The 19,699-nt window shown below is 46.5% G+C and overlaps 1 protein-coding gene across 4 annotated transcripts in view; it reads left to right on the forward strand.

The window, feature by feature from the left end:
- The window catches only part of ate1 (arginyltransferase 1), a 52,855-nt gene extending 35,084 nt beyond the window's left edge, over positions 1-17,771 (forward strand). For all 4 annotated transcript variants that reach the window (XM_076019042.1, XM_076019044.1, XM_076019045.1 and 1 more), the window contains 2 exons: positions 9,156-9,276; positions 16,591-17,771. In XM_076019042.1, the coding sequence (XP_075875157.1) occupies positions 9,156-9,276; positions 16,591-16,769 (300 nt within the window). In that variant the 3' untranslated portion in view covers positions 16,770-17,771. The remainder of the gene's footprint in view (positions 1-9,155; positions 9,277-16,590) is intronic.
- The last annotated feature ends 1,928 nt before the right edge of the window (positions 17,772-19,699 follow it).

Below are 19,699 nucleotides of genomic sequence, written 5' to 3' on the forward strand. Positions count from 1 at the left end.
AACATCTCCGCATTATCTCACGGTTCTAATTCCTGGAGAGGAACAACATTCAAACGTCGTAATCGCTGCGTCTCCGCCAATAACTGACAGCCTGCATTAATGTAAGGGGAGCTCTGGAACATTCCTCCGGCCGTCCGCAGGTTGCGACACGCTGCAGAGCCTCCGAGCCGCAGCCATCCGGACGGTGCCTGCGTGTTATTTTTTGGGGGCTCGAGGGGTTGGGTTAGCGGGAGAGGGGCTGCAGAGACAGTTTGTTATTTGCATGTGTGTGAGACCACGCATTGTGTGTGTCGCTGGCTGTGCATGCGAGCCGATTGAGAGCGGCAGCGAGCGAGTCCGAGGCGTCTAGTTGAGGACGTTTCCCTATGGAGAAAAAAATGGTGGTCGATCTGTACGCGAGGACATTCCTTTCTCCTTATGTCTTTGCGTTTCTTTTCTCTTGCTCTTAGCGTTCACGTTATATAAACCTTTTGACAGATTTATAAGAGTTGTTTTGAAAAGCTCTGCAGGTAACCGCAGCGTTTGTATGAAAGTGCAGGTCCAGGCACAGTGCAGCCGCCCCCCCCTCCTCTTCATCCCGGCCCCCTTTTTTTTTGTTTCCGTTCCTCTTTCAGCAACTGTTTTAAAGAACTCAGCCACCATGCTGGTCAGGATGAAAGATGGATGGAGTGAGAGGGGGATCAGGCCGAGCAGTATTTCAACTGATTCCGAGATAATTTAGCCTAATGTTGTCAGCAGCGGGAGTGCTGCTTTTTTTTTTTTTTTTTTTTTTTCTTCTGCTCTGGCGAGGATCCGGTACCTGTGACTGTCAAGTTTGCAAGCGAAGACGCATCAAGTCACAAAGAAGCGATATTCAGTTACTGTCTCAGGGACGAGTTCCATGTTGAAACTGAGGACATGTTTCCACATTTACCAGTCTAGATTATTTCTTTAGCCTTCTGCCTTTTTCTCCTTTTCTGTCCATGAAGCAATGATGAGGTGTTTTTTCCCCCGTCTGTGTTTTCACAGCTTCTATATTCTCACCTTACCTCCCAGCGATCCCAACGTAACCAAACCTGAAGCCATCAAAATAAGATCAAACCCGTCGGGCCCATTTTCATCCTTTTCTGTGAAGTTTATAAGCCAAAGCAATACCTCTTTTGTTGCCTTCTGACTTTCTCCCCTCCCCACCCCCGGCCCTAGACCTGGAGCTTTTCTGACAGAAACACTTTTGTTTGAGTTCGCTCTCCAGGAGACCACCAACAGTGCGGCTCTCAGCAGAAACATTTGTCTAAAGTTTGTTTTCGGTGATTTCTCCTTGATGCCTCGTCATCTCGCCCGCCCACGCCCTCTCGTCCCCGCTCGCCGGGTTTGTGTTTTTTAACAAACCACAAACAGGCTGCAGTGCGGTACCCCCCCACACCCACTCCCCCCCCACCCCCTCCCACACCCCCCGGTGGAGCGCTGACAGGACGAGCGGCCTGAGGGAGCAGAGTTTAAGAGGTCAGGTCACACAGTGTGGTCTTACTCTGTGTGTGTGTGTGTGTGTGTGTGTGTGTGTGTGTACACAACGCAGGATTTGGGGGCGTGGTGGCAGTGGCAGGGGGCGGGAGCTGGGGGGGTGGGGGTGGGGAGTGTAGTGGAGGTCGCAGGGGCGAAAGCGAAAGTTTGGAGATGCCGTCACGCTGAGCTGACCCAGAACCCGCTAGCTGCCAGCCTGAGGTGTCTGCCTTGTCATTAACTTCAGCACTATTTGTTTTCAGAGCTGCTGCTGCTGCAGCTGCACCTCTTTGTCAGAAAGGAGTGATTTCTTTCTTCTTCTTTTTTTTTCCTTCTCTCTCTCTTTTTTGGCATTGAATCACATCGGGGTCCCGAATGAGCCTACCTCGGGATTTTATTATGACTTTTCAACATTTGTTGAACCGTTGTTGAGTGTGGGTGTCAGGGGTCCAGCGGGGGTCGGGTTTGCCCTTGCGTTTAGATGCTTGAGGTGGGGTTTTCGTCCTAAGACTAAAGGTGCTGCCAGTTGGGTCAAAGCCGCAGACTGTGTCAGCTCGTCTGCTCGTAAAAGACCGGGGGCGGGGGGGTTGAGATAAAGAGATAAAAATGCCCACTGTGTGAGCTGATGCCCGTAAAAGCGCCGCCAACGGTTCTCAGGGTGCCGCCGAAACACGATCCTGTAAAAATATTTTCTCCTCATTAACCTGTCAGCAGTGGAGACGTGACGCTCGGCCAGGCAAGCGAGCGCTGGGACGGAGCGGGATGGGAGGAGGTGTGTCGTGAGGTGTGTGTGTGTGTGTGTGTGTGTGTGTGTGTGTGTGTGTGTGTGTGTGTGTGTGTGTGTGTGTGTGTGTGTGTGTGTGTGTGTGGGGTGGGGTGGGGGGTGGGGGGGCATACTGCTGTATTTGAAGGCTGTGCCGCGGTCATGTGTCTAGAGAGGTGAAAAGGCCTCGGCTGAGTGTTTAGACGGCGTCGGTTAGCGTGAATTCCTCGCTAACGCGTAGCCACAGACGTGTTCAAGGCGCTCACACGCGCGCACACACGAACACGCGAACATATCATGGCAGGCTGCCATGAATGTGCGTCTGTGTGGGCTGCAGCGTGTTTGGACCTGTCTTTCACTGGCCTGCCGTCCCTCTCCGTCCAGCCCGCCTGATCCGAACAGCGTGTGTGTTTGTGCGAGCCGAGTCGTTTACGTGTGTCTGTCATCGGCTCCTCCCAGTTCCGGCCTCTTTACCCCCACCCTTCACCCTCCCTCCCGGGTGGAGTGCATACGTTTCAATGGTCCTGAGGATGATGGAGGCTTCTTGGATGTGTACGCGGCCGGCGGAGAGAGTGCAGTGGCGGGGATCACAGCCTGTGTTTATTGCTTTTTGGACTGGAGGATCGGCTGGACGTGACCCCCGGGGGTCAGGGCGTTGGCCCGGGCCAGTCTAGGTTAGGCCTGCTCAGCCCTGGGTCACACTGGGGCCTCTTTGTATACAATCCCAGTTCAGGCTTGTCCCGGGTGACAGCGGGCCGAATAACATGCCGCAAAAAGGCACCACAAACGCGACACGGTGACCGCGTCTGTCTCTTTAGGGTCAAACATCCATGTCCCGCTTAGAGCCAACTGACAAAACTCATCTGTTCAGAAATGAATAGATGAGTTGTTAAACGGCTCCTTGTATCTTTGTGTTATTTTTAGATTAAGCAGACCTGACCTCAGACTGGTCTGCGACCAGCCTTGCATCGGGAGGCGGGATCTGAGCCACACTCATAACCGTTATTGGAAACATGATCGTGGACACACGCACACGCACACACACACACATACACACACACGGGCGCAGGGGCCGGAGCTATGTGTGAACAAACACGTACACACCTCAGTCCGGAGGAAGCGAAAACTCAGCGGGAGGAAATGGACAGCAGATGTGGTGTGAAGTCATGTGGATGGTGGAGGTGGTGGTGGTGGTGGTGGTGGTGGTGGTGATGGGGTCGTGGAGCCTCTGGTTAGGACTTGGAATTAACCTGCAGCTCTCTCCTCCACCAAGACTGAAAGCGTATCGCATTATGACCTGTTGCGTCTCCATAGCTGTGAAATAATGAGTGAGCTCACCCTTTAAAAAGCCTCTGTAATGTATGAAGCAATAAGCCACACACACACACACACACACACACACACACACACACACACACACACACACACACAGACACACACTCTGAAGCCTCAGTTATTTCAATTATTCATTGTTTTACGGTGGTGCCATCAGATTACAGTGACATTTTTTACCGCAACCATATACTGAAGCTGAAGTACCCAGAATATCTGAATGGCATAAAACATGAGAGGGAATAAAACTGTATATTTAGAGCAAAGAAAGGTTTTCTTTGCTTGGTCGAAATCTCTCACTTTATATACTTGCCATTAAAACCGATGGAGTTCACCTTCCACTTTATTAGTTACACCTTACAAGTACCAGATTCTTAATAAAGTGGCCTGTGTGTGTGTGTGTGTGTGTGTGTGTGTGTGTGTGTGTGTGTGTGTGTGTGTGTGTGTGTGTGTGTGTGTGTGTGTGTGTGCGCGTGTGTGCGTGTACACTGTATAGCTTTGCTGATTCAAAGTTGGAGGTGTTGTTTGTTCAGAGGTGCTATTCTGCAGACCTAGGTTGTTCCCAGTGGTTATCTGTGTTACTGTTCTGTTGCCTTTCAATGGTCACCAACCAGTCGGCCCATTCTGACCTCTGACCCCAAAATCAACAAGGTATTTTCCTCCACACAACTGCCGCTCACTGGATTTGTTCTCTGTTTTCTTAGAACCTAACTAACCTGGACAACTGAGAACCTTCACTGACATATTCTCTAATGGTTGTGCCAGTGTTAAAAATCCCTGGGGGTCAGCAGCAGTTTGTGAAATACTCCGACCAGCCAATCTGGCACCAAGAGCCGTGTTCAAAGTCACCTAAATCCTCTTTCTTCCTCGTTCTGATCGCTCGCTTTGAACTTAAGCAAGTTGTTCTCACCCCGTCCACATGGCTAAATGCACTGAGTCGCCATCATGTGATTAACTTTTTAACACCAACACCTAATCAGCCGTTAAACATTTCAGCTAATACTGTAGTAGTGTGTTTTTTCCAACAAGTTTTTGCCCTCTTTGCTCCTCTTTAATCCTGCCTGGTGTGTCAGAAGCATTCAACGTATTGCTTCATATGTTCCACATAATATCTTCTTAAACGAGGCAGCTTAAATATATTGAGGGAACAAGTGCAGAGTTGCGTTGCACTGAATCTGAGTGTGTATCAGTCCGCTAGCTTGGACAGTTGCAGTCAAAGTTGTGAAACTCTGGGCTCCGTTCATACCAAACTCTGACAGACAGAGAATTAGTCTTCCGTTGGGTTTCCCTGGCTCTGGTGGGAACCCACGATTTATGCCTCCAATTAATTGCTTTTCTTATAAATCATAAACTGGCCTGCAGCGTCGCTGCCTATCTCAGATTGGTATGTGAAAAAAACAAAAACAAAAACAAAAAAAAAGCGAGTGAGTGAGTGCGCAATGAAAGACGGGAACAGAGGGCCAACAGTGTGTGTGTGTGTGTGTGTGTGTGAGAGAGGAAGAGAGAGAGAGAGTTGGCAATAAAGTTCACTCTGGCCTCTCCTCTCTCTCTCTCTCTGTCTCTGTGTGTGTGGTCTGAAAAGAATGAGTGATGCTGTGTCACCGAGCGATTAATAGCGCTGGGCTACGGCCTGCATCGAGCCACGTGAAGATGTGTGTGTTTACCCTCTCGTGACGTCCCATCGTTCGTAATTGTTTACATCAGTCCAGCTTCCCCAGATGAGATTCTTCACATGCCTCCGTCTCGCTGAAGTCCATTATATCGGGAAATACTTTGCTGTCGCAAGTGCATTTCTGTAAACAGGGAGCTCGGAGCCAGACAGTCGATCAAAAACATTCGGGTGTCACGTTTCATTTGAATCATGTCCCATTGTTCAGTTTTTGCAAAGACTTTCCACTTGCAACAAGAAATCGGAGCCGTTGATTTTCCCCACTGGGCTAATGCAGCCATTAACTTGATATATTTACACAAAGCAGTTAGAATAGTGTTGTCTGGTTTCTTCGTTGCACTTAGCTAGCTAGCGGTAGCAGGGCCGAGTCTGTGAAGGAGTTTATAGGGACTGGGATTAATGGCTCGTAGCTTTGAGTGATTCCTTCATGACTCATCTCATGCAGCAAGTCAATCTGCTCCCTTTCTCTGCCACTTTATTCCCCCGCAACCACCACATCCACCATCTAAAGAGGTTGCCAGTCATCACTGTCACCTCTCGCCACTAAAATGGAGTGGAGGCAGGGCTGAAAAGAATGGATTTGGTGCGCAGGAGGTGTTAAAAATATCAAAAGTCAGGGATGGGGCCACTGAGGGGGAAAAAAGGAGGAGCGAACTCAAAGGTTCTGGTCCGTATCCTGCGTCTGGGAAGCTTCAGACTGGCTATCTACTGATTGGACCGATACCCTTCTAAATGGACAGATACCGAGGGGGGAAAAAAACATTCTAAGGGGGCTTTCACGATGTCCACATCTTGTTACTATCTCTACCAGTGGCCTCTTCAAGCCTTCGGCTGAGCTCGCAGCCACTCACTCAGGGAGATAGCAAAGGAGCAACAGACCATTTCGCTTCCAGCCATTAGGCCGCCGTTACGCACAGCCCATCGCTCTTCCCTCCTCACAGATCGAACTTTCAGGAAACTATTACTCTGTCCTCCGCTAGCGTTCAGCATCTGCTAGATAAAGAGATGGATTTTAGGGAGCCAGTCGTTTTGCACAAGCACGAAAGGTCGAGCAGAAGGGGAGCCGGTAAAGAGGCGACCTCAGTCCGAGAATTGTGCAGCCTTCCAGCCGATGTGAGGAAGGGTTAAAAAAAGAAAAATCGTTGAGCGGGAACGATGAGGCCGGTTTTCACTTTTAGCCCAGTGAAGACACAGAGATGAGGGATTGGTTGTGGAAAACCAAACCTTTCCTTTCGCTCGTCTCTCTTCTTTTATTCCAGACCGCTAATAGCTGCCTTCCGCGCTGCTTTCACTCTTCATCCTCCTTTCTCTTTTTCTTCAGGCAGACAGTGCTCAACATGTGGCAGAGGCATCGCAGGAGCTTTATGAAAGACTTTTATTTTTAGGCGCAAAGCGATCTTCTAGAAATTAGGAGCTAATTTAACTCAAAACTGCTGCTTTGAGATCAACGGGCGAATCCTCTTCATGTCTTGTGTAAAACCCCATGGCCTCCATTCTCACCTCGCCCTCCGCGCTCTCGTCCTTCCCTTCAGCGGGCTTGACGTGCAGCGTCGGGCTCGGCACGTCGCCTGCCAAACAGGTGCGCGAGCTTGTGCTCTTATAAACTGAGGTGTGTCCCGCCGGGGTGTTGAAGGAGCCCACAGAAGCGAGGCTGGGTGTGAGAACGCACCCGCCGGCCGTGCTGACAATCGCTCAAGGCTTCCTCGGCTGTTGATGCGCGGCGCCGTGCGTCCAATGGGTGCGATCGCGAATGTCCGACATTCCAACGGCGCTCATCTGTCGGCAGAAGCACTTAAAGCACGTCGCTGTCTTTCGCCTCAGTCTGAATGACTCCTCCCACATGCACCCGTGACCTCAGTCTTGACCTTGACAAACGGCACAGCTAAAGTCCATTTCATCTCCGGAGACACCTGATGTTGGGTTGATATAGTCTTGTTATTTGCACTGAAGAGGTCATAGACTTCAACCACGGAATATAGGAGGTGCTTGAGAGTTGGTGGTGTACGGACGCAGAATATTCAGGTCCAGTGTGTGAAATTTGGCTTGATTTGTGCTCAACATACTGCCAATAAAAACATTAATAAAAGTGTATACTCACAATATAATAAAAGTAGTTTGATTTTCTTGCCCTTAGAACGGTTCTCATGTAAATTAGAATATACTTGGAGCAAGAGATGGAGGCTCTTGCTCCTAGTTAGCTGTCAACTTGTGCCGGCATTTTTTAAAGGAAGCCCACCTAACTGTGCCTCCAATACGAAATGCGCTGTCAAGCCGGCTTCCTTAAATACCGCGTTTCCTTAAAGATTTGACACACTGGACCTTTAACAGTGTGAATAAAAAAAAAACCCAAAACGAACTAGATAGCAAAGGCAGAATGCAGCAACGCTTCTACCTTTGCAGGAGTCGCATGAATAAAATTTGTCAGCCGCAAACAGCTGCGCTAACCAGCGGTTGTTGTTCCAAGATCTCCCTCAAACTACGATGCTGAGAACACGTCGCGCACAGCCGAGGCAAGCCATGTGCATTCTCAGGTGCTCGGCTCTCAGTTAGTAAAAAAAAGGGGCTTATGCCATCGGAATGTTGCACCTTGGAACCTTTAGAAGAAATATTATCATCAACCCTGTAAGTCTCACAAGGCTGGAAGGTTAAATTTTGCGCTCACTCGAAGATGACGCAATAAATGATTTCATTGTTTCCTTGGCACGACGCAACAACAAGCAAACTGAATAATCAATGGTCTAAAACCGGAATGGGCCCGATTCCGTAAACATTGCGCTTGTATCAACTCGGCAATTCCACAATGGTGGCATCACTGCTCCCCTGTGTCTCTTCCCTTCATGGGCCAGAGCATAAGACTGCTGTTACTTTATTCACCTGAAATCCTGTTCTGCATGTAAAAACAGGCCACATACTTTCCATATAGACCCACGGACAGATGTGTCATGGCCATTGATCTTCAATGGCTGCGCCCCGTTCTCTTTTTTTTTTTTGTGGCATCCAATGGTTTTTTGTTTTGTCCTTTTCAATTATCACGCACGTTTTGACCAGAGTTCATAACCTCTGTGTCAGTGAAACAGTGAAGTCTTTGTCCTGCAGTTTATTCTCCTCCAAAAAAAAAAAAACAACCCCATAAACATTGTTGTGTACGTTGAGATGGTGCCACGGGCTCGCTGTTTACAGAGGCGTCCTGACAGTTTGTCAGAGGCCATGTGATAAAACGCAGGTCAGTGATAATGGAGGCCCCTCCTCCTCCTCCTCCTCTTCCTCATCTTCCACCTCCCCCCCCTGTTCGTTTGACCCCCCCTCCCGATTTCTCTTTGCCTTCCGCCCCTCGCAGCTGTTTTCGTTCAGCATCGTTTACTTCCCATCCAAAGTGTTAGCTCCACTGCGGAGAGTCGTCCGTGTTTCACAAGCGCGCATTACAATGCCAGCGTGTTTACATTCCCCGCTCAACAATACGCACAACACGGTGCTGCAGACACGGAGGGCTGTTGCTCAAACAAAGGTCCTTAACAGGGCTCCGGCCTGATCCAGGTCCCCGGCCCTGATCCTCACCCCGGGGTCAGTTTACAACTTGTCAAACCCTTCACCCCAGAAGGTCACTGGTGTTGTATGAGAATGGTGTTTCCAAAGCTTGACCCAAAACTTATTTTCATTGGCCTGTGGCAGTGTTTGGAGATCAGCTGGGCTATAGAATGAAAAACAACCATTTTGTATATATTTGATATATATTACTCATTTTAGCAATTTAACAAAATTATAATTGGCTTTTTTCTGCTTTAAACGCTAATTGTTTTGTATTTTTTTTAGGATTATAAAGATTTTTTTTTCAATGACTTTCTTTCAAATATTTTTAGATTTTTTTTTTTTTTTTTTTTTTTTGCAGTAAACTGACTCTTTGCCATCCAACAGGGACAGTACCGGCCTGCAGACCTCCTGTGCCCAGAAACCTTTGTGTGGGTACCAATAGAGCGATGCCTACCCCGACTGGAGAACAGCCGCTACGCTCGGTTCAACCAGGACCCCGATGCAGGTAACCCTGATCAATAAACCCCTGTAGAGGTTTGCTTTGAAACTAATTTTAATTTCATTATTTTTTCCCACATTTGTGATCATTTTAATATCTTTTATTATGCCTCTTTCAATATTTGTAAAATTTCTGATTTTTCTGGATTTTTCTGCATGTGCACAATAGAATAGTGTAGATTTCTTAAGTAACCTGCCACAGTTTTCTGTCTTTTCTATGTGCACAAACTGCTCAAGAAGTCACGTCAGTATCCGATCCACTTTCTGTGTGATGGTGTACTGAAACCTCTTCCTTCCAAACCCTCACACTGATCAGAGTAGAGCCAAATCTGTCATTAAAAAGAACATGCTGCCTTTGAATTAACAGTAATATCAGCATTAACAAAGCACATTCAGAGGGTAGACAGACAGGCGTCCGTTGTTTGGACTGGCAGAGTGAGGGATTTAGTCGAGTGGGTCTATTTTTATACAGCTGAATTGTGTAACAGTGAGCTTTGTAAGAGGAGATTTGAACCTTCACTCAATATTCTTCTCATCTTTGAATCTCACACTGATGTATTTAATATGCACCTTTTTTAGGCCCATATTAAAGGGCCCATTCAAAACGATCATAACGACAAAATTATCATAAAACACAATTTGTTGCACAGGCCATTATACCAATGGGCACTTAACAAATTCAGAATTGGCCAATATTGATACTCACTTATACTTTATAAAAATATAGTTTGCTTTAAACTCTTGTTAGATGCCCACAGAAGGATCGAAAGGGTTTGCTGATTAGACACTACTGACTTATAGGAAGTTATATGAGTGTTGACTATTGGTCTGTAGGTCTGAAATATATGAGGGTCAGGGTAGGGTTAGGGTTAGTATATATTGTATATATGTCTATATTTTGTATATGTATGGGTTTGGGTTATGTATGTATATGAATATAGTTCTGTGATGAACTGGCGACTTGTCCAGGGTGTCACACTGCCTTCGCCCTAAGACAGCTGGGATAGGCTCCAGCAGACCCCCGTGACCCTGAATAGGAATAAGCGGGTATAGAAGATGAATGAATGAATGAGTGAATATAGTTTTACACTCCTGTCCAAGTTTTCCTTTGACTTTTTGCTACAAATGGAGAGTGTGGTTAAATGTGCAATGGTTACTGTGTTGTTGTTGCGAATGAAAGATAAGCTTGTCGTAGCCACAAGGAAGACGTACAGTAAATTAGCCAGCAGTAGCTGATGGCAGATAGTCGCTGATCGGTGTGATTTTGGTCTCCTCTACAGCTATTTAGCATGAAAATCGTGTTGGACGCTGTTAGTGGTATACACTTAATTTGTAGCACAGTAAAAAGTGAAGAAAATTTGGGAAGATCCATTTTTAATAGTGTGCAGTGTGCTTCTAACGTGTAACGTTAAGCATTCAAAACCCAATGCTTCAATGCATCATGTCTAATTTGTCATGTTTATCACCGGCCAAAGAGACTAAATGAATGACAAGTAATTGCATTGGTTTTCAAAATAAAGTTACAACGGCAGGATATCACGAGTGTGTCCTCCTTGAGATGTGCACTTCCAATCACGTGTTAGAGAAAACACAGGTGCAACCAGCCCAAGTGGCTGAATTTACGGTGGCCAGCCGTCTCCCGCTAACCCTGACCCATTAATCTACATCACCAAACAGGAAAAAAAAAGCCAGTGATACTGTTAGAGGTGACTTGAAAGGGCAGGAATCTGATTCAAGCAAAGTGAGTCTGAAAGATGGATGGTAAGAGAGCAGGCAGAAGAAAGGCAGATGGCGGGAAAGTGGATGAGATGTGTGATAAACACAATTTAATGGAGATGAAGAGAAAAGGAGGGAGAAGGGGTCGGGGTTTCAAGCTGGTATGAGACAGTGAGTATAGCCACACTTATGAACGCGTGAAGGCGGCTCAGGGGTTTTGTTGTCGTGAGCTCATTCCTGGGCCCGGCGCGACTTACAGAGGCAGAAACAAACACTTTTAAGCGTTCCCTAGCACGCCACGCCATGCCCTGTCCACTGTCACATGGTGTGACGGGGCCTGGGTTTGGGGAGATTTAGTGCCCCGTGTAATAAGTATCGCAATCCACATGTCTTACGGAATGAGGATTCCGCTCATTTCCTGGCTAGCTTTTGTTATTGACTAAAGTCCTGGTGAGACGGCCGCGCCCGTGAAAACTGGGAGCGTTTATGAGAGCCTTCGGAAGGGCTGCCTCTTTACTGCGTTTCCATCGGCAGCTCAGCCAGCGCTTACCGGACCTTTGAACACCGATGCCTACAGCCCCCCCCCCCCAAAAAAAAAATTCCGGAAAACTAAAATTTGTTGATTTTTGTTGTTCACCGCAATGCGTTTGTGTGCTGTTGTCTCTCTCGCTTCCTTTGTGGATTGTTGATCCTGGACATATTTCTGGCATGGCGGTCCGAACGCAGCGTCATTATGTCTCGGCGTGGAGCCGGTTTGATGGTCGGCTCTCGCTCCGGCTGTTAAACCGTGGGAGACTGTGCGCTACGTTGCGCGACTCATCCAGAAATAGTCTCTGCGGTCAATTGATAGGCAGGTCAGTTGCATTGTCGGGAGCGCGGTGCACACATTGTTGAGGCGTGCCGAACACTCCTAATTGGCACCTTCTCTGGTTTTTCCCTGGGGGGGGCCGAAATTAAAGACACGCTGAAAATGTTCCATGGGATGAACCCGACCACATGGTACATGGTTCGACAATCACCTGCATCTTTTTCTGGGGGTAACTACCCGTTGTCAGTCTTATTTATGTAGCTGCTGTTTTGTGCAGTCTAGGAATGTAACAACATCTATTTATGGTCACGCATAACAATTTCAACCCAGACAATTAAGGGAAATTTTTGGGGTGAAATGTCTGTGTTTAAAAACAATTCTCTTTGACATTGCCGAGGGTGTGCGTCATCGACCGACTGTGGGGGGTTTGTCACTCTGCAGTCTTAGTAGTTGCATTGGAAAAATGTCTAGTGACAAAAAAAAGAAGTAAAAATCACAATTTATTGTTAAATGTACAGTGGAGGGAAAAATGTTTTTGGGGATTTTTCTCAATCCCAATTATTGTAGTTAAATATTTGGCAGAATATTTTTTTGTGTGTGCGTTTATAAAGGTTTGGCTACATTAGAGGTGCACAGAGGTGTTTATTGTCTTGAGAGCAAATGAAAAAACAAAACGAAACAAAATTCTTGTGGCTCTTGTACTCTGGATGTCCTGTGAGGGACGGCGTCTTGCTGGAACAGCTGTGGCTACACATGTCGCTCACCACCACCAACGTGACTGTGGTGTGAATGAATAATGGGTTCAGTTGCGCTTTAGGTATCTTGAAAAACACTATATCAATTCAAGCCATTATCATTATTATTATTATTTAGAACATCCAGTTCTGAGCTGGACATAACTGTGCACATGCAGCATTTGGGTAAATGTTGGTTACGACGCTTTGCACATAGAGATTTAAGATTGATTCTTAGCACAACACAGTACATCAAAAATGCATTAGGTGTCCAAATATTTTTTTTTCCACCACTGTATCAACCAAAGCAATAATAACATATGTACTGCATCCTCTTCTTTACATTAAAAAAAAAAAATCCTTTTGTAGTTTGCTGAACCTGCAAACAAGAGATTCTTAAATTTGAAACAGGCTACCATACACTATGAGTTGGACTTCAACACATTCCAGCTGCAGCCAAACTACAATGTGCAATCATTCTAATATCAAGCCTTTGCTTATTGGGATGCTTGTCACCCAAGGGTGAAAGAGCACTGGGGTGCCGGCCCTGCGTTCAGACTGTCGGGGTGACTGGGGTTCACTCGGCCTCCCTAATGAGGTGTTTAAAGACGGCTAATCTAAAGTTTACTCTACTGCGTCCAAATGCAGCTTACATTGATTTACTGGCACGTTGCTGCTGACACTTGAAGGGCCCAAGGGCGCCATTGTGGTGGCCTCTCCCAGAGTTTGCACTGCGTGTAAACACTCACACGCACGTACACTGTGTGCGTACGCATTCCGTGTCTCTCACACGCCGGTAATCAGTATTTGCTTTAGGAAGAGTGAAGTCGGGGCTGTTGCCCTTTGGCAGCATAAACACTTGATGAGAGTGCGACACACAAGTGGAAACCCACACATCAAAAATCTTTAGAATGGACTTTTGTCTCTTTGACTTCTCTCGCCTGCCACACAGCACTCACATTTACTTTGCATCTACATCTCTTAAACCTAATATATCTTCAAAGCCAAGCTGAATCACTAGGGGAGGTGATATATTTCCCTTCCAGCACCATTATTTTTGTAAAAATGCACAAAATGGTGATATCTTCACCCAAATTTTTTTGTTTTTGTTTGTTTTGTTTCCCATTTTAAGTAACATTTTGCTGAAAATATCCTTTTAAAATTCAGCGGAAATCCATTGTTGATTTCCTCAATGCGGAAGGTCAGAATTCACCCTCGGCTCCAAAGAATCAAGGTCTCGCCGTAAGCCGCTTGGAATGTTTGAGAACACAGGCTCTTGAACCCTCGGCCTCCTCCGGCCCCTCGCTGCACCGTGGCTTTTGGCCTCTCCCCCTTTCAAACGCGAGGCCGCTCTCGGTCCTGCGACATCGGGTCAGAGGAAGCGGTCGTAACCCCGGGGGCGGACGAGCGGCCGTCTTCCAAAAGCCGACGGGAAGTAGAGAGTGTGGGGAGCGTGGCGAGGTGTCTTCTGCGCTGACCCTCCGCACTACTCGGCTGACCCTCACCACTCCTCTTCCCTCCTGGTCCTTGAACCCCTCACCCGAGGGAGAGGCCCAGACCGGAGCATCTGTGACCTCGGAGAGCGACGTGTCGCTGAACGTCCGGCTGGCCTGGCGGGAACCGGGGGTCTGGAGCTCCTCAGAAGTGGGGAGGGGGGGGGGGGGGGTGAGAGGGGCCGCAGTGATGAAGTGAGTGAAGAAATGAAAGTTGTTTATGCGAGGAGCGGATGTTTGGATCGACTTGAGTGAAGAGCGGGAGACGGAGGCTCAGCTCGAGGGGTCGAGGTTAATAGACCATCCCAAAGAAAGCCATCGGCATGTGGAATGTTATCGGGGGGGGGGGGACCAGTGTCGCGCGGGTGTCACTCCTGCAGCACCGTTGTGCAACAGGCTGCTGTCAAAGCTGATGAAGAACATGAGCTCAGGGCACGGCGCTCAAAAGGAGGCGGCACTGAAGGCTGCAGAAGTTATTAAAGCAGCGCGGAAGGTTAGAATATTTTTCCCTTTCATCCTGTCAGGACGCATTAATTCTTCACGGCCTGCGACTGCAGCCGCGCGGGCGTTGCGTAACGTGTTTACGTCCGCCGAGAGCCGTCGAGGCTGAACGTACCGCTGATTTTCCTCATTTAAAGCTTTTTTTTTTTTTTTTTCCCTTTCTGCTCCTTCTTCTTCTTCTTCAAGCGTTCCTCTGCTGTGTGACTCAGCGGTTCTTGTCTCGTGGGGTGGGGGGCAGGAGGGTTGTTACAGAGCGGGGGGAGGGGGGAGGGTGGATGAGGCTTATAAATAAAACATGAATTCGCAGTTTGGGCGGAAAAAAAAAAAAAGTTGCTTCCAATATGTCCTCCTATGGGATCCAATTTCAGCCCCCTTTCCTTCCTCTGAGCTACTGAGTCTGTGCGAGTCTTGACTCCAAAGCAGTACATCAATAGAAGCTTAGCATTTCCTGCAGTATGAGCTGTGATCCTTGCAATTAGAACATGTTCATTCATTCATTCATTGGTGGATCTTTCTGGTGTCCCCAGTTTCCTGATATATCACATTATTACTATATTATTAGAATGCTTGTTTTTCCAAAGCGTTTCCCTGCTAAAATACCATCGGCATTGTATAATGATAAATACATTATTTCACCAAGTCGCAAAATTGCAGTACTGCAAATAAAGTGCCACTTCATTAGTCGGAGACAGGAAATCTCTTTGACAGAGCAGGAGAAGTACACACTTCAGACGGTCTACCCATTGTTTTGATTTTATGTCTGTGCAGGGAAGAATTCTAACATTTTACAACCCTCAGCTGCATTCCACGTGGAGGTTAACAGAGGATGCATGTGAAGGGATTTGACAAACAAAAATCCCAGAGCTGACTGGCTCCTGTTTTGAGCCATTTTGGATGTTTCACTCCATCAATTGTCTTAAACCTCCCCTCAGCATCGAGTGTAAGCATAATATCCAGCAGAGGAGCGGAGACAGGATTTCAGGAAATGCCGTCGAGAACTGGGCCAGTTGTAGCGCAGAAATGGCTGCCACATATTTTTTTCTTCCCTGAATGAGGGCAAGGAACACTTTGGTCTCCTCCTCCGTCCACACAGTCTGTTGCTGCTAATGGTTCTGTTTCTCTAGCTGTTGTGGAAATATCTTGCTAGGTGGGAACATCACAGATACCACTGGTGAAACATTTTTGAGTCGTGAGTAAAGTGTCTGGAAGTGAGCACACAAACATTCTGAATTGAAAGAAAATTTTAATGAAAGTTGTTTTTTTTCAATTATTCAAGTTTGCAAAAATGGTCTTTTACACGTTAACGGGTTTGATAACACTTCATCATAAGTTGACACTTTTGGCAGTCTGTTTTGTGTTGATTGTGTATTCACACTTTATATATGATGCACTTACGGTTATGGTTAGCCTACCCTAACCTTATGTTTCCCCTCCCATTTACCATTTCCCTAATGCTAAAAGTGGGCCGCTATTAAAATGCATAACCAAAGATGTTAAAAAGCAGGGTAGCAGTGGAAGGAAGGGAGAGTTAAACTTGGCTCAGCTCCTCACACTAGGAGGCAGTAGTAGTTTCATTGTCAAAGACAGGATCATTGTTTATTTATTTATTTATGTATTTATTTATTTATGTATTTATTTAATTTACTTCTTTTTCCATCCGGCTGTCCAGTAGAGTGGCGTTTAGCGGGAGAGCGCGCACACTTTTGAGATTAACTGTGTTTTCACTCTTCTAATGGTAGCTGGCAGCGACCCGATGCAATGCTGGCTCCGGCAACCCTGGCCAGGGGAGCGAGGCCCCCGTAAACAAGGCCCAGCTAACTAGCCTGCTCACGCACCGCTGTGACTCAAACTGCTGGGGCACGGAGGCAGGGTTGGGAGGACGAAAAAATAAAATAAAAATAATTTTAGCTTCTCTAAATGGCTCGTTAAAGTAACGCCGCAGTTTGGGCCAAGTCTCTCAGAGCTGGAACGCACGAGGTTAAACCAGGACGGATCTTTATTGCGCTCGGTGCGTCAAACGCCGGTCCTAATTCCTGTTGTAATGTTTTGCTCCCTCTTGTGTCATCCAGGGGATGCTCGCATGCTGAAGGACGTGGGCCGGGCTCTGGTGCTCCACCGGCGGACCGTCATGCCCTACGCCACCTACAGCCGCAGGCGCAGAGCCTCCAGCGACGAGGTGGAGGTGCAGCAGTACGGCGGCCTGGTGGGCCAGCAGTGCGCTGAACGGATCCTGCTGTACCGCGCCTAATCTCACACCACTGCACTTTTTTTTTTTTTTTTTAAACAAAAAAGTACAGTAAATGTATAATTGGAATAATTAATTATTATAGATGTATACATATGTATGTGTGTGCATATATATGTATGTATATATATATATATATATACATATATATATGTGTGTGTGTGTGTGTGTGTGTGTGTGTGTGTGTGTGTGTGTGTGTGTGTGTGATCAAGTACGCATTTCCCACTTATGTCTGTCCATTATACTGTCTGCAAAAGTGCTCTCTGCTGCCTCTTCCCATAGTATCACGCTTATGCACGCGCACGTCTTCAACGTCGGCCTCCTTTTCTATGAAGCGTACAGAAGTCCCCCCGATTTTCATGAAACTGCACACTTCAGCCTCAGTTCTCATGTCCGTTTTGTTCATCTTGTTTGATGGGGTTCGACTGAGGAAGAACGAGGCCTTTTAAAATGTTGTTTTTCGATGTAAGGCCTTTTATCACGTCGATTGTTTTGAACCTTTGTGAGTTTTTCTGTCATTTTGATAGTGTGAAACAGTGGTTTCGGCAATGCTTTTGGGTTCCCGTCAATGGAATGTCATTGGGATTCAATCAGGGCCCCCGCGGCTAGAAGGGAAATGGTTGATTATCTCTATGGTTTAGAATTACACAAAATCAAATTTGACTCTTACTGAATTTTTTTTTCTTTTTTCTTTCATGTGTCACCTACGTTTTTCACAATCAGACGGAGAGTTTGAGAAAAGAAAAAAAAAAGCAACGAAAACCTTTGAAAGAATCGGCTTCATGATTGTCAGTGTCTTGCACCGTATACCCCAACCTCGTGCTAAATCTTACCACACAACAGCGCTGTAAGTATTTTAAATGCTGTTGCTTTTGTTTGTTTGTTTTTTTGAAAGAGAAAAAAAACACCAGCGTCCTCACTGTTTTGTGTTCTATTTACAGCTTTGTTTTGTTTTTCATTTTTTAATGTTTGGCTCAAATAAATAAAGGAATTGTATGTACCCTGCATTGGACTCGTTGGCTTTGCTTTTCTGACGCCCGTCACCAGCTACTTACTGTACAAGACACACACACACACACACACACACACACACACACACACCACAGTTGTAAACTCATGCCACCCAGGACACATGTGGGTCCTGCTGCATGTGTTTTGGCGAGCAGCGCTCGGTGGGCTCCACTCGGTGACAGGTGCCGGATATCTGAGCTGACACGACACCAGTGCGGATCTCCTCCACACCCTCGGACAAGAGTGTCAACAGCAGGCTGGCCCCTCTGCTGAGTGGGTGTCAGCAGGTGGGATTCATGTGCCAAAGATCAGATGAGCTATACATATATGTATGGATGCAGCGTTCAGGCTAAAGGGGTCACAGCAGCGGCATGGGATTTTTAATAAGAGCAGTGAACTTACAAGGCCTCCTGTGCCAGCATGTGTCCGGCTTAATTATGCACCCAAGAAAATGCATTTGTCAATGATCAGTTTTTTGGGAGTAAGAAATTAAGTTTCAAAGTCAATTACATTCAAATGTTTGTTATGGCGCTAATTTAGGGATTTTCTTTCCTGTATTAGAGTCAAAACGCATAAATTAAACTTAATCCGATATGCATCGAGTAGAGTTCCTGCTTCTCTTTTTTTCTTTCCTTTTTTTAAATCACTGTTTAATTAGCTCCGTCTTAAACTCCAGTGTCACTCTTGCCATCCGCAGTCCGGTGCCAGTCTTCACTGAGTCATTTCTAATTGAATATTTCCATAGGAGAAGGTGCACGCTGTCCTATCTTGTGCAGCGTCGTGCAGAGACAGTTTTGACGGCGCGTTTGCAGAGAATCTTAAACGACATGTTGAATTTTCCTCCACGGTCAAATCTCAAGGGATCAGCAGAAGCTACAAGCTGCGTTAAAAACTTTGTTCAGACCAGCAGGCCAGTCAGTGGGGGGGAAAGAGAACACACATCCAAAAAAACAAAGTCGGTGTAGTGTTTTGGGATTTTGCTGCAATAATAAGTATTATATCTGACCTACTCAACCAAAGGCATTTCTGGGCCCGGCAGTGGGAGTGACGCCTCCTCTAAGCTGGTGAATCCTGTTATTGTGGCTCCTCAGCCCGAAGACCAAAAGTCCTGCAGCCAAGTGAGAGAGACGCCGCTCTTCCTCATAAGGCGCTGTTGGAGAGTGGAGTCCGGTTCAAACTCAACCGGGGCACAGAGGTGCCAAAAGTAGTTACACGCTGTACTTCAGTAAAGCTTTACTTAAGTAAACAAAAAAACAAACAAACATTTTTTTTACTTTCCTCAAGTAAAATAAGATAGCACAGGTTCTGGAAAGTATTTAAGTAATAAGTGGAAATGTTTTTGTTTTTTGCCACAACAACAATATTGATTTTTGCGCCCTGCAATGAACTGGCGACTTGTCCAGGGTGTCACCCTGCCTTCGCCCTATCACAGCTGGGATAGGCTCCAGCAGAGCCCCGTTACCCTGAGCTCGGGAATAAGCGGGTATGGAAGATGAATGACTGAATGAATGAATGATTTTTGCAAAAATCAAAAGGTTCTGACAGAACAATCTGGACTGAACTGGCCAGAGGTCCTGGTGAGCATCTGGATCATTTTTAACAGCTTTGCTACTCTCAATACTAATTTTCTTTTTCTTTTTTAAACGGCAGCACAACCAAATTGTAATCAGTATTAGTTATGACCAGAGAGCCATTACTGGATGTTTACACTGTTTTCTGCATAATAATTAGTAACAAGCGTGTTTTTCCAATGTGAGAAGTGGAAAGTACAGATTTGCGTACAAATGTAGGGAGTGAAGGTAAAAAGTCGTGAAAAATATGAAACACTCAAGTAAAGTACAGGTACCTGAAACTTGAGTATGGTAACAAAGTATTTGTACTTGGTTACTTCCCACCTCTGCTTGGGCATCGAGCGCGGCCCG

This window comes from Nelusetta ayraudi, unplaced genomic scaffold, assembly GCF_046127955.1.
Source record: "Nelusetta ayraudi isolate G7.1 ecotype Tasmania unplaced genomic scaffold, CSIRO-AGI_Nayr_v1 ptg000008l, whole genome shotgun sequence".
Lineage (NCBI taxonomy): Eukaryota > Metazoa > Chordata > Actinopteri > Tetraodontiformes > Monacanthidae > Nelusetta > Nelusetta ayraudi.